This window comes from Seriola aureovittata, chromosome 8 (assembly GCF_021018895.1).
Source record: "Seriola aureovittata isolate HTS-2021-v1 ecotype China chromosome 8, ASM2101889v1, whole genome shotgun sequence".
In the NCBI taxonomy this organism is placed as follows: Eukaryota; Metazoa; Chordata; class Actinopteri; order Carangiformes; family Carangidae; genus Seriola; species Seriola aureovittata.
The window spans coordinates 17,268,961-17,293,272 of NC_079371.1; the positions used below are offsets into that span (position 1 = coordinate 17,268,961).

A 24,312-nucleotide genomic window follows, 5' to 3' on the forward strand; every position below is an offset into this window, starting at 1 on the left:
CCTGCACAATAGGAAAACTGGACCAGGCATTGTATTCACATTGTACTGTGTAAAGAAATGACATTAAAACATCTAACATTGACCGTGCTCTATCTATCCAGTCTTACCCTGCCCAGACCGCACGCTTCCCGTGCCAAACCACAAGAGGACAAAGAGGGTGGGGGAACAGAGACCATTGGTTGGCTACAATAACACCAGCTTTAAGAAGACTTTAGCTGACACCAAAAGAAGGCTGGTTTTCTTGTACATGCTATTGTTATTGTCATTTGGCTTTTATAAGCTGGAGTGAAAAACTGCTTGTGTGAAAACAAGGTATTAAAACTGTTGGATGTGTTTCTTATTTGGCAGTTGGCCTGTTGATGGTAATAGACTGAGCTAGCTATAGTTGGCTGCCTGGCTGTGATTTGTACAGCAAGGCAAGAGCTTTGGAACAAATTGTACCGTGCGGCAGAGAGTATAGAATTTGCAGCGTTATTCTGGCTGCTTAAAGCAGCTCCGCTCCATGTGTAAGAAAGAAAATCTTGGCTGATGTACATGCACGTTTCTGCTTGTGTGCACATAGACACATACACACACATGCAGGTGCACATTCTCACACACACACACACACACACACACACACACACACACACACACACACACACACACACACTGTTAAACCACTCTTGGCTGGTACAGATACGCGACATACAGCACAGTTTGGTAAATGTCTGTCTCTGCAGCTTAGCGAGAAAGAGAACACTGTGTGAATGTGTGTTTACATCTCAACTCTAATGCTGTGAACTTCGTTTCACAGCGGCCAGATGGAGCATGTGAACATGCGCGCCACAGAGATGAAAATACACATAGCAAAAAAGGACTAAAAACAGAGACTCTTGCCACTCTAATCGGGTTTGACAGAATGCAGCTTTTTTGCATTGGGGTGGGTGGGGTGGGGGTGTAGTTCAGTTACAAGGTTATGGAAACTCAACATTCATTGAGCAGCTGGGTTAACGTGTCCACTCAAGACATGAAAACTCAGTTTCTCCAACCAGAGGATTAAAAGCTTAATCAATAACTTAATGTTCTCTAATCAACCATTAACACACGCATTAGAAAAACAAATAAGAGTATGACACACAAAACACAAGTGGCTCTATTAGGCTGTACAACTGTAAAGAAAAAAAATAGAAGCCAAAAAAATGTGTTTGTTTCAATACTTAAATTATGTAATTGACTGTCAGCACTCGCAGGGTTTTAAAAGTCCAGACAGATGTAGAAAAACAACATTTTTGACCCACGTCCCATCTAGTGTGTGTGTGTGTGTGTGTGTATGTGTGCATGTGTGTGTGTGTGTGTGTGTGTGCGCGCGCACCCCCATTCATATGTGTGTTTGTATGTGGATGGGAGTGGCCACGAGTGGTAAGGGGACCAGCAGACAGACAGACAGACAGACAGACAGACAGACAGACAGAGAGCGCGCCTCAGCTTTAACAGGGCCTGTGTAATTATGGTCAACCACACTCGCCACCACCACCTTTATTTATAGGGTTACAAACACACTTGGGCTTCAGTGTGCTTTTCCTTGCGCATTCCAGTACATCGGGACTTTTTGGTGGGGGGTGTAAACAAATGATATTTTAAGTAGAGTGTAAAGGGGTTGGGATCGTGTGCAAGCTTGTGTGTGTGTGTGTGTGTGTGTGTTCCCAGATTTTAAGAGAGATCAAATTTGTATGATAGAAACAAGAATTTCTCAGATTCCACAGTATGTGAAAGGAAATCTTGGCTTTCACCAGATGTTAACACCAAATGGTCCTTTCAGTGGTTCTCAAGAGAGTGTCTCTCCTTGTTCCTCGGCATAGGAGATAACTTTGATCAAGATGGAGAGTAACTCACGCTAACTAATCTAGACAGAACTCATCAAAGAAACATGCCGTTGAGGTTTGGTCAGAATCAATGGGGAGGGAGGGCCGCTTGCCACAAACCTCTGAGGACAGCAGGCCCATTCGCCCCGTAGCCTTTAGGCATGAGCCACGGTAGCCCAAGCCAGCCGTCACCTTAGGGATGCGGCAGAGTGGAAGTGAACAGGCATGCGAGCTGACATGAAGAGAAAAGAGGAAAACATGGATGTGAACTAGTAGCTGGGTTTTTTTTTTTTTCATTGATTCACTGAGAGCATTTCCAGCCCTCTCTCTCTCTCTCTTTCTCTTTCACTTTGTGCCAGTCGAGCACATCTGCTGCACAACTGAAGGAAATGTAAAATGTTCAGGATATCCTGTTGTAATGAAATTCCAGGTTGAATGAAAGAGTGCAGGGTGGTGAAGGAGGGGCGCTCATGTGTAAAGCCTGTTGGTGGACACATGACACAGAGTGGTGACGGGGCTGAGGACCACTTAGGAACACATGAGCAGGTCCTGCAGTGTGTGTGTGTGTGTGTGTGTGTGTGTGTGTGTGTGTGTGTGTGTGTGTGTGTGTGTGTGTGTGTGTGTGTGTGTGTGTGTTGTGTTGGGGAGGGCAGGGGGCTCATATTGAGTGCAGGTGCGCTGTGAGAGACTGAGATGGGGGCGGGCTTATAAGACGTGAACAGGGAAAATTAGGGGCTTTGATGAAAACCAAGGACATCTGTGATTATGGTGTATGTGTGTGTTCATGCATGCTTGACATATGCTTGGCTGCAGCAACTTCTATCTATCTATCTATCTATCTATCTATCTATCTATCTATCTATCTATCTATCTATCTATCTATCTATCTATCTATCTATCTATCTATCTATCTATCTATCTATCTATCAGTGTTTTTCCGTGGCATGGACAAACTCAACTCAGCTCGACTCTACTCGCTTTTGGTACCAGAACATCTTTTCCCACTGCTGATTGCAGTCTACCTCCTCAATGCAGCGTCGTTACTATAGTGACAATGCACAAAGCTATTGTGATGTCAACGCAACACACACATGAACAATGGAGGAAATCTATGTCGGCAACTCCTCAATTGACCAGAGCCTGGTTTAGACACATACACACATGTTAAAAGTGTAAGACAATAACTAACAGAAATGTAACAGTCTACACTGAGCGGCGTACAGTCGCTTGGCTTTTAAACATTTACATTTACATTTATTCATGTGGCAGACGCTTTTTTCCGAAGCAACTTACAAGTGAAGGATATTACTAAAACTTCAGTGCAGTATGAGACCTTGGTGTAAGTACTACATCTATTTAATAAGTGCAAGGAGAGCAGGTAAAGAAGTGCACTGAAAGTGCTTTGTAAGTGCTAGTTAGGCATGTTAGGGTGTTAAAGGTGTTAGGAGAGTTGGTGCTCCCGGAAGAGATGAGTCCTCAAGAGATTCTTGAAGATAGAGAGGGTTCCCCATGCTGAACCACAGAACCACAGACAAGAACTGTCTGGACTGCAATTGCATTGTGTGCAGGGATGGCAATGTCAGATGACATTCATTGGAGGAATGTATTCGTGGCCAAGAAAGAGCTTAAGGCTGTATGATTTACTTCCGGTAGAAGTGTGCAGACCCAGAAGTTACTCTCAAGGCAGCATTAGTGACTTGAATTTGATTCGGGCGATGGTTTGCCAGTGTAGGTCTATGAGCAGCGGAGTGACATGTGCCGCATTCTGGACTATCTGCAAGGGTTTCACTGTGCATGAAGAGAAGCTTGCCATGCTGGGTTCATTCAGAAGTTCTTGACTTGCACAATGATGTCGCAGTAGTGACAATTCTCTCTGACCAATCAGTAGTCTGCAGAGTTTTGACATCACCTTTAGGTTTCACCTCAGCTCACTTGGAAGCTTGATGGAAGTGATACCAAAACAAGCACCAGGTACCAGGGACTATCCACAAATTTTGCCCAGTGGAAAAACAAAAGAGGCCAGTAGAGTCTATCTATCTATCTAACTATCTATGATTGACTTGTCTGAGAGCACTAAGGTTTTTCATAATAATAAAGCAATAATTCTTCCTCCCAAAGGCAGCTCATATTCAGAGGGGAGTGAGAGAGATGGAGATAGGGCATCATGAATAAATCACTTAGTTTCAGTTCGCTGTCCTCATTGAGGCTAAAACCTCTATGCTCAAGCTGGTGGCATCTCACCTCGGCCAATGAGCTGGATAATTGATGGAACTTGAAATGATTTCATAATAATATCGTAATATCAAACTCCTACGCTCACGCGTGCAGTCGCCCCTTCCCAAGCCCTCTGAGGACTAGCGCTTTTATTCTTGCAACGGTATAATTTTCTCTGTAATGCACTGACAAGAGCAGCTGACCCAGCTGTAACAAACACTCCGCCGGATTTAAACCTTGTGTGTCTTGCATGTCTCTGGGATGTAAAGCTGCTACACAATGCTTTCTCAGCTTTGTGCGGCAAATGCATGAAAAGTGTACTCGCAGTCTCTATAGAACCCAGATGGCTGACAAATAGGGAATCACACGAGCCACAGATAAACAGAGGAGAGAGAGGGAAGCTTCTCACAATAACAAGCGGTGTGTCGTGAGCCTTTTCTCAACGGTTGTGTTTACCCTCACTCAGTCCTCCAGGGGTAATTTGGGGAGAGGAAGAGAGACAGAAAGTTAGACAGAGCACAGAGAGACCAAAACTAGCAAATAACTGTCAGGAGGCAGCCTGTCTCCTTCAATGTTAGGTGTTTGTGCTGACAAACACACAAAGGCGAGTACACAGCAGCACACTGATACATCAGTGCGCGCACGTACGATACTTTTTTACTTTCTCTCTGTCTCTTTCCAGACACGCAAACTCTCAGAACTGAAGCTGAGCTTTAATACAGTACACGAGCATGAGGATTGGCTTTGTTGTAGTCGTTTGGCAAAGAACGCTTAACGATGCACCTTCAAACTTAAGCATCAGTGACAATATCTCACTGCCATCCATCACTCACTGCTGGCTCACAGAACTGGGAACAGATTCACACCCTCCCCTGGCCTACTCTTAACCAGCAGGAGGATGAGAAAATACCCAGACCAGGGTCAGCAGTTGGGTCAAGCCTCTGCTGGCAACTCAGTCCTATCTGTGTGTGAGCGAGTCAAGGTGACATAGAGGGGGGTTTCGGGGTTTATTCCTCGTTTCCACAGAGAGACATGGAGCCCAGGGTCAATATTGACTGTCAACCATCCGTGAGCTTGGCTGGACACCGCTTGACTTTTCAGACTTCATTCTAGTTTAACAGGGGGAGGGAAAGTCAGGGCAAGGGACTCCAGCATGGAATAAAACCATAGGCTTAACAGCTTTCATACACACACACACACACAGACACACACACACGCATGGACACACACTCATACATGCACACACACCAGTCTCATTCAGCCATCTGGAGAAGACAGGCAGGTATGAGGAGGCTTTACAGTGAACTGAGTGGGAGTTGCAGCGGTTTGGGCAGGGTGACAGAAAAGGTGACAGAGAGAGGGAAAATGAGAGAGTGTTGGGAGGGGAGGGGAGGAGGGGGGTGGGTGCAGTGAAATGTAAAATGGGATTGTAACAGCATCACTGAGGCCTCTTATATTTGTTTTAACTGCACACGGTCAGACCATCTTGGCTGCCCATTTGTCTTTTTGAGCGCCGTTCAAGCCTGACCTGGCAAGCCCCTCACCCACCTTTCCTACACACACACACACACACACACACACAGAGTATTGCGATCCCTCCTGAGCTGAAGACTCACACCACTGTGTTGTAGTCAGAGCTGACACCTCTGAGATATGGCCCATAATGCCCTCCTCTCACTGGCAGAAAGACAGAAGGCGCAGCGTTGGGCCAACAACAATACTACATGAAAACACTTCAGACACCACCACAAACCAATGCCACTCAGGGGGAACTATGCTATGGCTATACTGGGATATAACAGTCCAGATTAAGGTTTTACTTTAAACATGAACATTGTCTAAGCAGACCCAGGGATTCAAAATAAAAACGGACATGCTGACTGGACATCCGCCGCTCTGATCTGCAGGCTTTTTATAAAAGTTGTTCAAGTCTTGGCCAACAAAGGCAGATCAGACTAAACAAGTGGTCTGCCTGAAGCCCCGTGGGAAGCTGCTCACACTACATGACAGGACACAGATGAAGCACATAAAGATGAAACAAATTCTACCAGATTTTGGCACTTGAGAGCCAGAATATCCAGTGTCAAGCTTGTCGCCACTGCAGGAGAAAGTTTATAGGGACAGAAAAACACGCCTGTCAGTGCTCTCATGTCTTGTTCATGTCTTCGTACCATTTATGAAAGTTGTCTGTGAAGAAAAACAGAAACAGATAGAAAGATGGGAAAAGAAGGCAAAGAGGGAAAGGAGAGTAAAGTGGAGGATGGAGAAAGAGGAGTTGCGATCATCTTGGAGAGACTGCTCCTTTGTTCTGTTGCATTAATCTGCTTTTTTTCCCCCCCCGTTCCCCTGCTCGTTCTTTTGATCCGCTGTTGGATCATCCCCTTGATGATTCACTAACAGCAAAAGAAATTAAATACATCGGATTGACAACCCCCCCCCACCCTCTCCTCTCCCCTGTTTCTCCCTTCTCTTCGCCACCACTACCTCCCCTCCTCATCCCCTCCTCATCCCCTTCCTCCCCTCTTCTCCCTGAGGCCTCCATTTCTTCAATAGATAAGCAGCGGATCCGTTCTTTATCGCTTCACTCTCCATCTCTATCCTTTTCCTGTCTTTTCCTTCTTCCCTCTTTTCAGTTTTTTTTTCCCCCCTCTGCGCTGTGTTTAATCCCAGCCTTGCGGTGGATGCATGTCAGAGATGTAATTCCATTGTTTAACATGCTCTTCTGAGCCCCCACCCCACCCCAAACTCAGTCACTCCCGGGGCCACATGCATATTCATCAGCTATCAAAAACAAAAGGCAGATCACACTGTTTGTCATGTACTGCAACCAGCGCTATTCAATCCTCTCTCTTCTTTGCTGCTTCTGGCGGATTAGTGCATGTTAAACGTATCTCAGACACACAAATCCTAAGTACTAACATATAGACATTCAATCAGAGAAAGAGTCTGTAGTTTTCTCAACATGCAGACGAAAGCTACTTATACTTTCTCTCATATGAAGATACTGGGAAGTCTGGGGAGAGTGTGGAGTGCAGTGATAGTTAGGGGCAATAAATGACAAAGGCCCAGGGAAGATTTAAGAGCAATGTTGGAAAAAGGGGTCAGTTATGCAAAGGGACATGCATGGCTCTGTGAGACTGTAGGCCATTCATCAGGCAGTCCTGCTACAGTCTGAGAGTCCATCCCCAGGTCCCGTGACAGTCTTCTGTGTGATGTCAAGGATGCACCGTCCGGCGCAGAGCTCCAGGTTCCAGGCTCCTGCAGGCTCTAGGGCCAGACAGATGTAAACACAGCCTGACCGCACAAGGAGGCGCAGTGCCAGCCTGCCCTCACCTCGCATATAAACAGCCGAGGAGGCCACACTGTGGGGCCAGGGGGACGGACAGCACTGAACTTGGCTGGAGGCAAGGAGGGAAGGGAAGAGGGGGGGGGGGAACAGGCGAAGAAAGAGCAAGAGAGCATGAGGCAATGATTTTACGCTTGTTAGAGTAGTTCACATTTATGAAAAAAAACTGGCACCAAGGCTCACTTGCCTTAACACTGTATATATTCTATTGTTCTTATTATTTGCACTTCCTAATTGCGGTTCATGCCACCAGCAGTGTGTGCATTCTGGTGGATCTGCTTAGATATTTTCTCCAACGCCCTGTCGTGACAGATGCGCTGGGCTCCTCAGTGCCTGTTTGATTTATGCGTCAGGACAAATATGGGTCAAAATGAAACATCCAGCACGGTGGCTTCTTCTTGCTTGTTCTTCTTTCTTCTTTTTCATTCCCTTTGCACTTTATTCTTTTCAAAGCTCGGCTCAGCGGGACTGTGCGTCTCTATTGCACCACAGCCAGGTTGTGCGTGTGTGTGTGTGGTGTGTATGCGTATGTGTGTGTGTGTGTCTGAGTGTGTGTATGTGTACTTTTGTGTGATGAGACGTGACAAGCGCCTTCATCCTCCCCTCAGACGCCGCATTCCACAACGCTCCGCCACTCGCTCCGTGTGGCGCGCGTTTCATCTTTCCTCCACCCGTTCCTCCCTTCTTCTTCTCCTCCTCTTCTTCCCTCTCCTTGCTCTTCTTCTCCTCGCTCTCACAGGTGGAAGAAAGGCGCATGGAGGAATGAAAGGGACAAGATTCTAATTAGAGGAGGAGGCTGAGACAAAAGCAGGGGGATAACGAAGGGAAGCAACGATAACACATGTAAAACACAAAGCCTTAATCTTAGAGAGCGTTTGGAGGGATCTCTCATTTCTCTCCCTCTACAGTGAAGCGGAGCAGGGGGGTTGTGTGTATGGGAACACGAGGGGATAGGATGTGATTATGAGCACAGAGCTGACAGACAGAGAGAGTGGCACGCGCGCGTGTGTGTGGATATGTGTGTGTGTGTATTCCCACAGGCCCTTCGCATCCCTCTGTTCATTGGGACCAACTTAAAAAACACAGCCATGTAAAAAAAAAAAAAAAACAAGCAGGCAGTTGTACTTTTAACATTGTTTACTCATTTGGAGAAAAGTGCAACAAAGTAGCAATTTATATAAGTAACTGCATCTTAATTCAACACCTGTAGAGAAGTTTCATGCACAAGTGAAGTTGTTCTGCTTTATCTATGTCAAGGCTGTCAAAAAAAGTGAAGCAAAAACATGATATCAAATCCATAATGCTGAATAAATTTTCATTGCTGCCTCTCTGCTTGGCCAAAATCAACGGCTGGCTGCTTCTCCGACTCTCTCCATCCCTCCCTCCAGTTTTTCTTGCTTTGCATGTGGATTCTGTCTGTTTACTTATTTGTGTCGCCTCTGAGCTACTCTGACATGCCGCTGCACCTCCAGGGTGTTCGGGGTGATATGATAGGGCTTGGGGACTTTGGTCTCCTTGCCACTGCTGTGAAACTCCATTCAGATGATGAAACTGCGGTGCAGCTGTGTCTGCGGCTCACGGTGGGATGCTGGTGTCTTTGTGGCTCTGTGCGAGGCTGAAGCGAATTCTCACTGATGAAAGAGCCTGCAAATGTGCCTCTTTAGCCCCGGCCCATACATCTTCTCACTGAGAAGCCATTGTGACTGTCATCCTCCTATTCGTGTGTGTATGTGTGTGTGTGTGTTTGTGTGTGTGTATTTAGCTTTATTCAAGTCCAAACCATTCTCTCATGATCTTGTTTAACTGCCTCACATACAAACATTGTTGTCAGAGAAGCGTGTATACTGTATGTCCGTGCATTGTTAAATCACATGTGTGCAAAGAAACAAGTTAGAGTGTTTGTCAAATAATAGTTCAGTGAATGTGGCACAAATGACAGACAGCTGTCTGTTTTTTTTCTTTTTCTTTTTTTTTTTTTTTACTTTTTACACTAATCTTGCCATGAAGTTTGGATCCTGTGAGTCACAGAGAGACTGGAAATAACAGCGAAAGATAACCTGGCAAAGCACATTTCCACAGAGTCTTCCCTGAGGTGATGCAAGACTTTAGACAAATGTCTTGTTTGTTCACCACTGAACGGCCATCTTTCAAAGGGTGGCATGCCAGCACAAACACACACACACACAAACGCACACACACACACACACACACACATACACATATGCACACGGGAGCAGATCATTTTTCTCCCTCATGAAGTAGGTAGCGAGAATATTACAAACCAAAATCATAACGCATTGCCGCAGGCCAGAGGTCGGACGAGGAGAGGGGAGGCAGCTGTGTAATTGAATTACTGTCTGACAGACAAGGGGATGGATAGATAGATAGATAGATAGATAGATAGATAGATAGATAGATAGATAGATACGTACGTACATACATAGAAAAGGGGCTTATATATGCGTCTGTGTGTGTAAGTGTTTGTGCGTGTGACTGAGAGAGTGACGGCAAAGAGCCTTATCCTCCATTAATAACAGCCACTAATCCCCTGATGTGATTACCTCTCCCTCCCTCCTTCCTCCTCTACCCCCCACCCCACCCCCCCATCCTTCCACACTCTTGCTCCCATTCAACAGCGCCAGCCACTTGTCTTCCATGGCAGAGCTCAACTGGTCCAATCCTCTGAGCGGATCCAAGACTTCCACTGTGTTCAGCTGCCAGGACGATGGAGGTCTTCCAATCTGACGCCTCTCCTTACTAGAATTCGCCTCTGGGCAGGTGTATAAAAAACCAAAAGTCAGTGGTGTTAGCGCAGAGAAGGAAGCAAATTTAAACAGATTAAGACCCATGCCTCTGTTCAAAGCTCTGACACTTAATGCTGCCTGAATGAGAGGTGACGTGTGATATGAATCGTACAAGATATGGTTTTGGATGTTCAAACATTTATGGAAATATCTGTGAGCATTAAGGATTATGGGTGTGCAAAGGGAGGCAACAAGCATGTCAGTAAAGCTATTTCTGTCCTCAATGACTTGCTGCCAAATGCATTTTTTTTTCAGCATTTGATAAACTCGCTACATCAATATAAAGTCTAGTGTGTTTCTATGGAAACTTAGACCTCCGAGAAGGTTGAAATTTGCCACTAAGCTCAAGATCTGCTCAATAATAACATGCTATGATAAATCTTTACAGTGTGTTGAGTTCATGTACATGCATCACGTACAACTTTATGCATCCACACATTGTCAGATGTTTTTTTTTTGTTTTGTCTTTTGTCTTTATGCATTTACATTTATGAAATGTTTTTTTTCAATCTGTGTTAGTCACAAGCACAACACAAGACACTTGTGGATTTCACAAAGTTTTTCAAGCTGTTATTTCTTATTTATCTTGTGTGTAATTTGTCTGGTCGAAGGAATGAGGAGCAAAATCTTACAATTCTTTACAGATGCACTAAAGCATAATTCAGACTGATAAGTAAAACTGCCTGATGTTCTCAGACTGTACACACACACACACACACAAACACTGAGAGGGATACGTGCAAAAGCATGCCGACACACATCAACTCGCATGTACGAACACTCACACACACACACACACACACACACACACACATGGGCTGATGCAGGTCCCTCGGGGGAAGCGACAGTGCAGTGCAACGTTGGGCTTGGTTTACTTGGCGATGTCTCCATGGTAACTGTTATGTCTGACCTTCAAATATGTGCGCTGCCTTCCATCTGGCTCAGGTTGGCTAATCAGATCACATCAACACACACATAAATGCACTGTCAGATCTCATTATGAATGAGGAGAATTTGTGGGTGATTTTTTTAATCGCTACTTCACCATCATTCTCAACTCAAGTTTGTTATCAGTCATTTTTTTCCAAATTTATGAACTCATTTTCCTGATTTTTAGATTACTACTTTGCTTTGTTTTCATCAGCACACTGACAGGGTAAAGGTCTCACAAGATGAAAAGTTCCCTTTGAGCTGTTTCAGTTTGTAGTGGGGGGTTTCAATAAAGACCAGAATTAATTAGAGCGTCTTTCATCAACAAATAGGCCCTTCCCCAGCACTCTGCATGCTTTCACAAACTGCTTCTGTGTCCCTCATCTCTTTTTTTGTTCCACCTCACCTCCCTGCTCCTTCCATTCCTGTTCTGTTCAATAGTCTCATCTGCTTCTGCTGTTCGCAAGTTCATAAGGCACCCCAGAAGGGCCAACATCTGGAAACTCCTTAGGCCCAGGACCGTGCATCCGTTCTAGGGCAGCGAGGCCTGGCGACCAGCCCCTCCTGTGGAGCTCAGGCTTTTGTGTGTGTGGTACCATTCAGAGTCTCTGCTTCCTGAGTGCTGGTACCTTGATGTGGCCAGAACCATAGTGCATGATTTATTACACTACTAACTCTGTCCCCACTGCTAATATTGCCATTATTATGACCACACACTCCCTCCTCCTTCCTCAATCTCCCACCTGCAGTCTGACTCTGAAGCCTTTACCAGATACAGCTGACACAGCTCTGCGTGGCTTACATAAGGAAGTGCTGGTGCTTTAATGGATGTTTGGTCTCAGTAGAAGATGTTTAAAGAAGGTGGGTGAGCCATGCTGTGAATGAGGTGACAAAACTGTTGGGGACGATGACACAGATAATAAATCGACTGCAGGTCAGCGAGATCAGCTGTTTCCATTTGTGTCCGGAACTCCTCGTCCTTGTCGTATTGACTACTGGTTTGTTGCCTTGTGTGGTTTACTCATGGAAAGCATGGTCCAAGGGGAACCAATAAGGGCGGGGGTGGGAGGTAAATTGGTTTCTGGCTGTGAGGCCAATCAAAGAAACCACCTCAAAGTCATCCAACCAGAGCTTCCCACAACCTTCCTTGCCTCTTTTCTTGTGTTTATGTAAGTGCCAACACAGTGTAATCAGCAGGGCTTGAACAGAGAGAGAGATAGATGAAAGGAGAAGAGGATGGAGAGGTGTAGATATGGAGGAAAGCACTAGGACAGGAAGGCTCTAGTGTCTGTGTAAGCAAAGCCAGAGTGAGGTGGCAGAGGAAAGAGGGAGAAGGGCAGCGGACAGCGGAAGTGAGGGGTGCAGAGATGAGAGGAGGTCCAGAGAGGAGGGATGTGGTGGAGCTGTGTTTACAGACCATGGTTACACAGTGTACTGTGGCTTTGTGTGTCAGCAGCTCTGAGTTTGTGATGGGCTACCACTGCAAACCAATAATCAAGCAATATTTACACCACTTAAGACAATTAGTCAATTTCTCAGGAAGTGTAACACTTCATTATGTGAATGCAAAAACAACAAAAACAACATTTCCTCCATCAGTGGCTTTCTTTAGAAAATACATATAAACAAGGAGCAGAGGAATTGGAAGTCCTGTTTTTAAACATCCATAAACATCCATACACATCCATTTATCCATACACAGGTACAAACACTGATCCCTGCTCTACCATGTGGTCCCTGCTGAGACACAGGCTTGGGTATCCCCCCTGTGATCCCCCATTAGTGGGAGACTCCCTCACAGGCAGCTGCCTCACAGCTCCCCAGAGGTATCAGATCTCCTCCTCTTCCTCATCTCCTTAATTAGGACAATTAAGAGATTTACAGGACAGATGGATGGAAATCCAGCTGGCTGCAGTGCCTGCCCCTGAGGACGGCTCTGTCGATGATGAGGTGAGACGATGAGTGAGAGCTGGAAGTCATTACATAAAACTCAACTGGTGGGACTCTGGTGCCCTCTAATGGTTGTAGGTGGATACTGGTCAGTGTTTTTAAAAGATGAGGAAATGAAATGTCACAAAAGTCTGTTTTTTTGGGGGGGTTTTTTTGTCAATGATATGTCAAGAAAAACTGTGTGTCTTTGCCAAATTAGAAGAGGAAGTTGGAGCAAATTTAACTATTGAAACAACTAAATGGCTAACAACACCAAGTCCTCAGTTTTAAAATTATATAGACCTGTTGTATGGGGTATTTAGTTTTCAAGTAACTGAAGATTACTTACTTATTACTTACCATTTTTTAAAGTTTATAAAAAGAGAATGGGATTGAAGTCAAGTTTTTTATCTAATCAAACAAAAATTGAATCTCAGCACATGCTTTAATTAACATGTTTAGCCTACTTATGCATGTTATTTCTGGTTTGAACTGCTGCACTTTTTTATTCATTTACATTAACATATTTCAATCAAAGTAAATCTGTTGTGTTTACTCTCAGTGATGGATAAACGAACAACACAAAATTTTTTGCCCAATAAAATAAAGGACACATGAACAAATACTTTCGAAGTTTATTACAATAAAAGAATAAAGTAAATATGTTGTACCATACTGTAACATCCCTCGATAAACAGACGATGAGACGTTAGCCAGTTGTCTCTGCAACTTTATTGTGAACAATAACACAGGCTACTGTGGGCCGTAGCCAACGCAAACATAACATAAGAGCTGCCATAACATTTTCCAACTAGCCTCTGTACATCCGCTAACACACCGAGCGCCAAAAACAGGGACCAGAGAGACGGACAACCCCCTTCCCTCTCAGCCAATTACAGGTGTGCTATCTTCCACCGATCATTGTTACAGTTAGCTCACATGAAGGACAGGCTTCACAATGTCTAAGCTGACACAACATGTTCAATGACAGTCTGGAAATATCAGTACTGTAACTCAACAGACTTATGACTGAACTAAACTATCGATTCTTACAGAAACAATCATAACAGTTAAACATTACCATGAACACAGTCCATTACAATGCCATCACAAAAAAGTCACATAAAAATAAAACGTAAATTAATGTAAGATAAAAACAAATAATTGAATGACCTTTTGATTACTTTAAAAGTGTAAATTATATATATCTTATATATATCATATATATTTATGTCAATCGCGTACATTTGCGTATGGACGGTAGGGAAATAATGTCCCTACCAATATTATGAGAGGACAGAATTGTTGTTGAACTCATTGACACAGTTTGGAGTGAGGTTATTCAAATGTACCCTCCAACACGCAAGACAACCGATGTAGGCATGCTAGCATTTGTTTTATGACTTAGTAAACTATGGTGTTTTTATGTCTATACTAGGACATTTTTTGACATTTTTGTGCCTTACTATATTATGACTTTTTTTTTTGCCTTAAAATAATATGATGTTTTTATCTCCTACTATACAATAAAGCTTTATGGTGCTGTAGGGTGGTGCAGTGGTTAAAAGTGTCCCCTCGTAGTGAGAAGCTTGTGCGTTCGATTCCCGGTAAGAGATCCTTCAGAATGGAGTTTGCATGCTCTCCCTGTGCGTGCGTGGGCTCTCTTAAGGTGTTTCGGGTTCCTCCCAAGGACATGCACTTAGGTTAATTGGTGAGTGAGTTTTTATGCCTTACTATACAATGACGTTTTTTGACATTTTATGCCTTATTATACTATGGAGTTTGTATGCCTTACTATACTATGAAGTGTTTTTTTGACGTTTTATGCCTTACGATACTATGACATTTTTATGCCTTATTACCGTATGACGTTTTCTTACGTTTTATTCCTTACTATACTGTGACATTTTTTGACATTTTCATGCCTCACTGTACTATGACGTTTTTTTGCCTGAGTATACTATGGTGTTTTTATGCCTTACTATAGTATGAAGTTTTTAAAAATATTTTTATGCCTTACTATACCATGACGTTTTTTTGACATTTTAATGCCTTACTATACTGTGGCGGTTTTTGACATTTTCATGACTTACTATACTATTACGTTTTTTTGCCTTAATGTAGCATGACGTTTTTTGCCTTACTATACTAATACGTTTTTTTTGCCTCAATATGCTATGACCTTTTTGATGTTTTCATGGCCTACTATATAAGTAGTTTTATTGGGCTGCAGGATGGTGCAGTGGTTAAAAGTGTCACCCCGTAGTCAGAAGGTTGTGGGTTTGAATCCCACTAGTTCCCTCTTCGTTGAATTTGCATGTTCTCCCTGTGTGTGGGCTCTTTTTGGGTGCTCCGGTTTCTTCCCAAAGACATGCACTTTAGGTTAAAAGTGCCTCATAGTAAAAAGGTTCACGGTTTAAACCCCAGTAGGGCACATTTTCATGCCTTACTATACTATGAAGTTTTTTTTGCCTAAATATAGTATGATGTTTTTCGACGTTTTATACCATACTATACTATGATGTTTTTATGCCATTTCATGCCTGACAATAGTATGATGTTTTTTGACATTTTTACGCCTTCCTATACTATGACGTTTTTTGACATTTTTATGGCTTAATATACTGTGACGTTTTTTGACATTTTCATGCCTTACTATACTAAGACTTTTTTTTGACATTTTCATGCTTTACTATGCCATAACATTTTTTTTTTTTGCCTCAATATATTATGACGTTTTTTGATGTTTTATGCCTTACTATCCTATTACATTCTATGCTGTTGTATACTATGGTGTTTTTTTGTCTTAATATACTATGATGTTTTTAAAAAAAATTCTTATCCCTTACTATACTATTACATTTTTAAATATTATGCTTTAGTTTACTATCGTGTTTTTATGTCTTACTATACTATGACGTCTTTTTACATTTTCATGCCTTAATGTCCTATGACATTCATTTACCTCAATATATTATGATGTTTTCTGACATTTTTTATGCCTTACTATAATATTACATTTTAAACCTTAGTATGCTATCACCTTTTATGCCTTAGTATACTATGGTGTTTTTATACCTTACTGTCCTATGATGTTTGTTTTACCTGAATATAGTATCACGTTTTTTGATGTTTTATGACTTACTATACTATGACGTCATTATGCCCTACTACGTTTTTTTTTACATTTTCATGCCTCACAATACTATGACGTTTTTTTGCCTTATTATATTCTGAAGTTTCTTTAGGTTTTATTCCTTACTATTCTATTACATTTGTAGACATTCTTATGTCTTACTATACTATTACATTTTATGCTTTAGTTTACTATGGCGTTTTTATGTGTTCATATACTATGACTTTTTGTTTGACATTTTCATGCTTTACTATACTAAGGCATTTATTTGACTTAATATAACATGACGATTTTTGACGTTTTATGCCTTACTAATCTATGATGGTTTTATCGAAATATTTTTATGCCTTACTGTACTATTACATTTTATGCTTTGGTTTACTAAGGTGTTTTTATGCCTTCATATACTATGGTGTTTTTTTGAAATTTTTATGCCGTTTCATACTATGAGTTTTTTTTTGATGTTTTCATGCCTTACTATACTATAACATTTATTTGCTTTAATATACAGTAGCATGACATTTTTTGACGTTTTACGCCTTACTAAACTATAATGTTTTTTTTCAAAGATATTTTATGCCTTACTCTACTATTACATTTTATTCTTTAGTTTACTTTGGTGTTTTTATGCCTTAATATACTATGTTGTTTTTTTTGACATTTTTATGCCTTACTATACTATGACCTTTGTTTTTAACATTTTTATGCTTTACTGTACTGTTATATTTTAGGCTTTCTTTAATTTTCTATGGCGTTTGTATGCGTATGACTTTTTTTTACCATGATATAGTTTTTTGACTTTTTATGCCTTACTATACTATGGTGTTTTTATGACCTTTTATGCCTTACTATACTATGACTTTTTAAGCCTTACCAAATTATGACTTTTTATGCCTTACTATACTATGTTGTTTTTATGACTTTTTATACCTTACTATACTATGACTTTTTATGCCTTACTATACTATGTCGTTTTTATGACTTTTTATGCCTTACTATACTATGTCGTTCTTATGAACTTTTATGCCTTACTATACTATGTCGTTTTTATGACTTTTTATGCCTTACTAGACTATGACTTTTTGTGCTTTACTATACTATGTCGTTTTTATGCCTTACTATACTATGTCGTTTTTATTCCTTATTATACTATGACGTTTTTATGAATTTTTATGCCTTACTATACTATGTCGTTTTGTGAATTTTTATGCCTTACTATACTATGTCGTTTTTATGACTTTTTATGCCTTACTATACTGTGACGTTTTTATGACTTTTTATGCCTTCCTATGCTATGTGATTTTTGTGAATTTTTATGCCTTACTATACTATGACTTTTTATGCCTTACTATACTATGACGTTTTTATGAATTTTTATGCCTTACTATACTATGACTTTTTATGCCTCACTATACTATGTCATTTTTATGAATTTTTATGCTTTACTACACTTTGTCGTTTTTATGCCTTACTATACTATGTCATTTCTATGAATTTTTATGCCTTACTGTACTATGACGTTTTTATGACTTTTTATGCCTTACTTTACTATGTTGTTTTTGTGAATTTATATGCTTTACTATACTATGTTGTTTTTATGACTTTTTATGCCTTACTATACTATGACTTTTTATGCCTCACTATACTATGACGTCTTTATGAATTTTTATGCCTCACTATACTATGACGTCTTTATGAATTTTTATGCCTCACTATACTATGACGTCTTTATGAATTTTTATGCCTTACTATACTATGACTTTTTTTGCCTTACTATACAAAACGTTTTTATGACTTATTATACCTTACAATACTATGTCGCTTTTGTGAATTTTTATGCCTTACTATACTATGACGTTTTTATGACTTTTTATGCCTTACTATACTATGACGTTTTTATGACTTTATATGCTTTACTATACTATGTCGTTTTTATGACTTTTTATGCCTTACTATACTATGATGTTTTTATGCCTTACTATACTGTGTACTATACTTACTGTTCTATGATGTTTTAATGCCTTACTATACGATGACTTTTTTGATGTTTTTATGCCTTACTATACTATGTCGTTTTTATGCCTTACTATACTATGTCGTTTTTATGACTTTTTACGCCTTAATATACTGTTGTTTTTATGCCTTACTATACTATGATTTTTTATGCCTTACTATACTATGTCGCTTTTGTGTATTTTTATGCCTTACTATACTATGACGTTTTTATGACTTTTTATGCCTCACTATGCTATGTGATTTTTGCGAATTTTTATGCCTTACTACACTATGATGTTTTATGCCTTACTATACTATGACGTTTTTATGAATTTTTATGCCTTACTATACTATGTTGTTTTTATGCCTTACTATACTATGACTATTTTTTTTTGTTTGTTTTTTTAAGTATATTTTTTGTGCTTTTTATGCCTTTATTTGACAGTATAGTGGAGAGAGACAGGAAACGGGGAGGCAGAGAGAGGGGGAATGACATGCAGCAAAAGGGCATTCGATGCGGGATTCGAACCGGGTCCAACTGCAGCCTCTACACAATGGGTACCTGCTTAGACCACTACGCCACACGATACACCTATACCATGAGTATTTATGCCTTACTATACTATGACTTTTTATGCCTCACTATACTATGTAGTTTTTATGAATTTTTATGCTTTACTATACTTTGTTGTTTTTATGCCTTAGTATACTGTGACGTTTTTATGACTTTTTATGCCTTCCTATGCTATGTGATTTTTGTGAATTTTTATGCCTTACTATACTATGACTTTTTATGCCTTACTATACTATGACGTTTTTATGAATTTTTATGCCTTACTATACTATGACTTTTTATGCCTCACTATACTATGTCATTTTTATGAATTTTTATGCTTTACTACACTTTGTTGTTTTTATGCCTTACTATACTATGTCATTTCTATGAATTTTTATGCCTTACTGTACTATGACGTTTTTATGACTTTTTATGCCTTACTTTACTATGTTGTTTTTGTGAATTTATATGCTTTACTATACTATGTTGTTTTTATGACTTTTTATGCCTTACTATACTATGACTTTTTATGCCTCACTATACTATGACGTCTTTATGAATTTTTATGCCTCACTATACTATGACGTCTTTATGAATTTTTATGCCTCACTATACTATGACGTCTTTATGAATTTTTATGCCTTACTATACTATGACTTTTTTTGCCTTACTATACAAGATGTTTTTATGACTTATTATACCTTACAATACTATGTCGCTTTTGTGAATTTTTATGCCTTACTATACTATGACGTTTTTATGACTTTTTATGCCTTACAATACTATGACTTTTTATGCCTCACTATACTATGTTGTTTTTATGAATTTTTATGCCTTACTATACTATGACGTTTTTATGACTTTTTATGCCTTACTATACTATGACGTTTTTATGACTTTATATGCTTTACTATACTATGTCGTTTTTATGACTTTTTATGCCTTACTATACTATGATGTTTTTATGCCTTACTATACTGTGTACTATACTTACTGTTCTATGATGTTTTAATGCCTTACTATACGATGACTTTTTTGATGTTTTTATGCCTTACTATACTATGTCGTTTTTATGCCTTACTATACTATGTCGTTTTTTATGACTTTTTACGCCTTAATATACTGTTGTTTTTATGCCTTACTATACTATGATTTTTTATGCCTTACTATACTATGTCGCTTTTGTGTATTTTTATGCCTTACTATACTATGACGTTTTTATGACTTTTTATGCCTCACTATGCTATGTGATTTTTGCGAATTTTTATGCCTTACTACACTATGATGTTTTATGCCTTACTATACTATGACGTTTTTATGAATTTTTATGCCTTACTATACTATGTTGTTTTTATGCCTTACTATACTATGACTATTTTTTTTTGTTTGTTTTTTTAAGTATATTTTTTGTGCTTTTTATGCCTTTATTTGACAGTATAGTGGAGAGAGACAGGAAACGGGGAGGCAGAGAGAGGGGGAATGACATGCAGCAAAAGGGCATCCGATGCGGGATTCGAACAGGGTCCAACTGCAGCCTCTACACAATGGGTACCTGCTTAGACCACTACGCCACACGATACACCTATACCATGAGTGTTTATGCCTTACTATACTATGACTTTTTATGCCTCACTATACTATGTAGTTTTTATGAATTTTTATGCTTTACTATACTTTGTTGTTTTTATGCCTTAGTATACTGTGACGTTTTTATGACTTTTTATGCCTTCCTATGCTATGTGATTTTTGTGAATTTTTATGCCTTACTATACTATGACTTTTTATGCCTTACTATACTATGACGTTTTTATGAATTTTTATGCCTTACTATACTATGACTTTTTATGCCTCACTATACTATGTCATTTTTATGAATTTTTATGCTTTACTACACTTTGTTGTTTTTATGCCTTACTATACTATGTCATTTCTATGAATTTTTATGCCTTACTGTACTATGACGTTTTTATGACTTTTTATGCCTTACTTTACTATGTTGTTTTTGTGAATTTATATGCTTTACTATACTATGTTGTTTTTATGACTTTTTATGCCTTACTATACTATGACTTTTTATGCCTCACTATACTATGACGTCTTTATGAATTTTTATGCCTCACTATACTATGACGTCTTTATGAATTTTTATGCCTCACTATACTATGACGTCTTTATGAATTTTTATGCCTTACTATACTATGACTTTTTTTGCCTTACTATACAAGACGTTTTTATGACTTATTATACCTTACAATACTATGTCGCTTTTGTGAATTTTTATGCCTTACTATACTATGACGTTTTTATGACTTTTTATGCCTTACAATACTATGACTTTTTATGCCTCACTATACTATGTTGTTTTTATGAATTTTTATGCCTTACTATACTATGACGTTTTTATGACTTTTTATGCCTTACTATACTATGACGTTTTTATGACTTTATATGCTTTACTATACTATGTCGTTTTTATGACTTTTTATGCCTTACTATACTATGATGTTTTTATGCCTTACTATACTGTGTACTATACTTACTGTTCTATGATGTTTTTATGCCTTACTATACGATGACTTTTTTGATGTTTTTATGCCTTACTATACTATGTCGTTTTTTGCCTTACTATACTATGTCGTTTTTATGACTTTTTACGCCTTAATATACTGTTGTTTTTATGCCTTACTATACTATGATTTTTTATGCCTTACTATACTATGTCGCTTTTGTGTATTTTTATGCCTTACTATACTATGACGTTTTTATGACTTTTTATGCCTCACTATGCTATGTGATTTTTGCGAATTTTTATGCCTTACTACACTATGATGTTTTTATGCCTTACTATACTATGACGTTTTTATGAATTTTTATGCCTTACTTTACTATGTTGTTTTTGTGAATTTATATGCTTTACTATACTATGTTGTTTTTATGACTTTTTATGCCTTACTATACTATGACTTTTTATGCCTCACTATACTATGACGTCTTTATGAATTTTTATGCCTCACTATACTATGACGTCTTTATGAATTTTTATGCCTCACTATACTATGACGTCTTTATGAATTTTTATGCCTTACTATACTATGACTTTTTTTGCCTTACTATACAAGACGTTTTTATGACTTATTATACCTTACAATACTATGTCGCTTTTGTGAATTTTTATGCCTTACTATACTATGACGTTTTTATGACTTTTTATGCCTTACAATACTATGACTTTTTATGCCTCACTATACTATGTTGTTTTTATGAATTTTTATGCCTTACTATACTATGACGTTTTTATGACTTTTTATGCCTTACTATACTATGACGTTTTTATGACTTTATATGCTTTACTATACTATGTCGTTTTTATGACTTTTTATGCCTTACTATACTATGATGTTTTTATGCCTTACTATACTGTGTACTATACTTACTGTTCTATGATGTTTTAATGCCTTACTATACGATGACTTTTTTGATGTTTTTATGCCTTACTATACTATGTCGTTTTTATGCCTTACTATACTATGTCGTTTTTTATGACTTTTTACGCCTTAATATACTGTTGTTTTTATGCCTTACTATACTATGATTTTTTATGCCTTACTATACTATGTCGCTTTTGTGTATTTTTATGCCTTACTATACTATGACGTTTTTATGACTTTTTATGCCTCACTATGCTATGTGATTTTTGCGAATTTTTATGCCTTACTACACTATGATGTTTTTATGCCTTACTATACTATGACGTTTTTATGACTTTTTATGCCTTACTATACTATGTTGTTTTTATGCCTTACTATACTATGACTATTTTTTTTTGTTTGTTTTTTTTAAGTATATTTTTTGTGCTTTTTATGCCTTTATTTGACAGTATAGTGGAGAGAGACAGGAAACGGGGAGGCAGAGAGAGGGGGAATGACATGCAGCAAAAGGGCATCCGATGCGGGATTCGAACCGGGTCCAACTGCAGCCTCTACACAATGGGTACCTGCTTAGACCACTACGCCACACGATACACCTATACCATGAGTGTTTATGCCTTACTATACTATGACTTTTTATGCCTCACTATACTACGTCGTTTTTATGACTTTTTATACATCACTATAGAATTTATATGCCTTAATATACTATGACTTTTTATGCCTCACTATACTATATTGTTCTTATGAACTTTTATGCCTTACTATACTATGTCGTTTTTATGCCTTACTAGACTATGACTTTTTGTGCTTTTTATGCCTTTATTTGACAGTATAGTGGAGAGAGACAGGAAACGGGGAGGCAGAGAGAGGGGGAATGACATGCAGCAAAAGGGCATCCTATGCAGGATTTGAACCGTGCAGCCTGCAGCCTCTACACATAGTGCGCCTGCTTAGACCACTACGCCACACGACACCCTAATACCATGAGTTTTTATGCCTTACTATAATATGACTTTTTATGCTTCACTATACTATGTAGTTTTTATGAATTTTTATGCTTTACTATACTATGTCGTTTTTATGCCTTACTATACTATTTAATTTCTATGAATTTTTATGCCTTACTGTACTATGACGTTTTTATGACTTTTTATGCCTTACTATACTATGACTTTTTGTGCTTTACTATACTATGTCCTTTTTATGCCTTACTATACTATGTCGTTTTTATGCCTTATTATACTATGTCGTTTTTATGCCTTATTATACTATGTCGTTTTTATGCCTTATTATACTGTGACGTTTTTATGAATTTTTATGCCTTACTATACTATGTCGTTTTGTGAATTTATATGCCTTACTATACTATGTCGTTTTTATGACTTTTTATGCCTTACTATACTGTGACGTTTTTATGACTTTTTATGCCTTCCTATACTAAGTCGTTTTTATGACTTTTTATACATCACTAGACTATGTCGTTTTTATGACTTTTTATGCCTTACTATACTATGACGTTTTTATGACTTTTTATGCCTTACTATACTATGACCTTTCAGCCTTAATATACTATGTGATTTTTGTGAATTTATATGCCTACTATACTATGTCGTTTTTATGCCTCACTATACTATGTCGTTTTTTTGACTTTATATGCCTTACTATACTATGTGATTTTTGTGAATATTTATGCCTTACTATACTATGTCGTTTTTTGCCTTACTATACTATGTCTTTTTATGCCTTACTATACTATGACGTTTTAAATGACTTTTTATGCCTTACTATACAATGTGATTTTTGTGAATTTTTATGCCTTACTATACTATGTCGTTTTTATGCCTTACTATACTATGTCGTTTTTATGACTTTTTATGCCTTACTATACTATGACTTTTTATGCCTTACTGTACTATGACGTTTTAATGACTTTTTATGCCTTACTATACTATGACTTTTTATGCCTTACTATACTATGTCGTTTTTATGAATTTTTTATGTCTTACTATACTATAACGTTTTTATGACTTTTTATGCCTTACTCTACTATGTCGTTTTTGTGAATTTATGTGCCTTACTATACTATGTCGTTTTTATGACTTTTTATGCCTTACTATACAATGTCGT

The 24,312-nt window shown here is 38.8% G+C and overlaps 1 protein-coding gene across 1 annotated transcript in view; it reads left to right on the forward strand.

Annotated features, from left to right (window-relative positions):
• Window positions 1-10,432, forward strand: part of LOC130173594 (uncharacterized) — a 100,350-nt gene extending 89,918 nt beyond the window's left edge. Inside the window, exon 4 of the mRNA XM_056383000.1 lies at window positions 10,041-10,432. Coding sequence (XP_056238975.1) covers window positions 10,041-10,190 — 150 coding nt within the window. The 3' untranslated portion in view covers window positions 10,191-10,432. The remainder of the gene's footprint in view (window positions 1-10,040) is intronic.
• The last annotated feature ends 13,880 nt before the right edge of the window (window positions 10,433-24,312 follow it).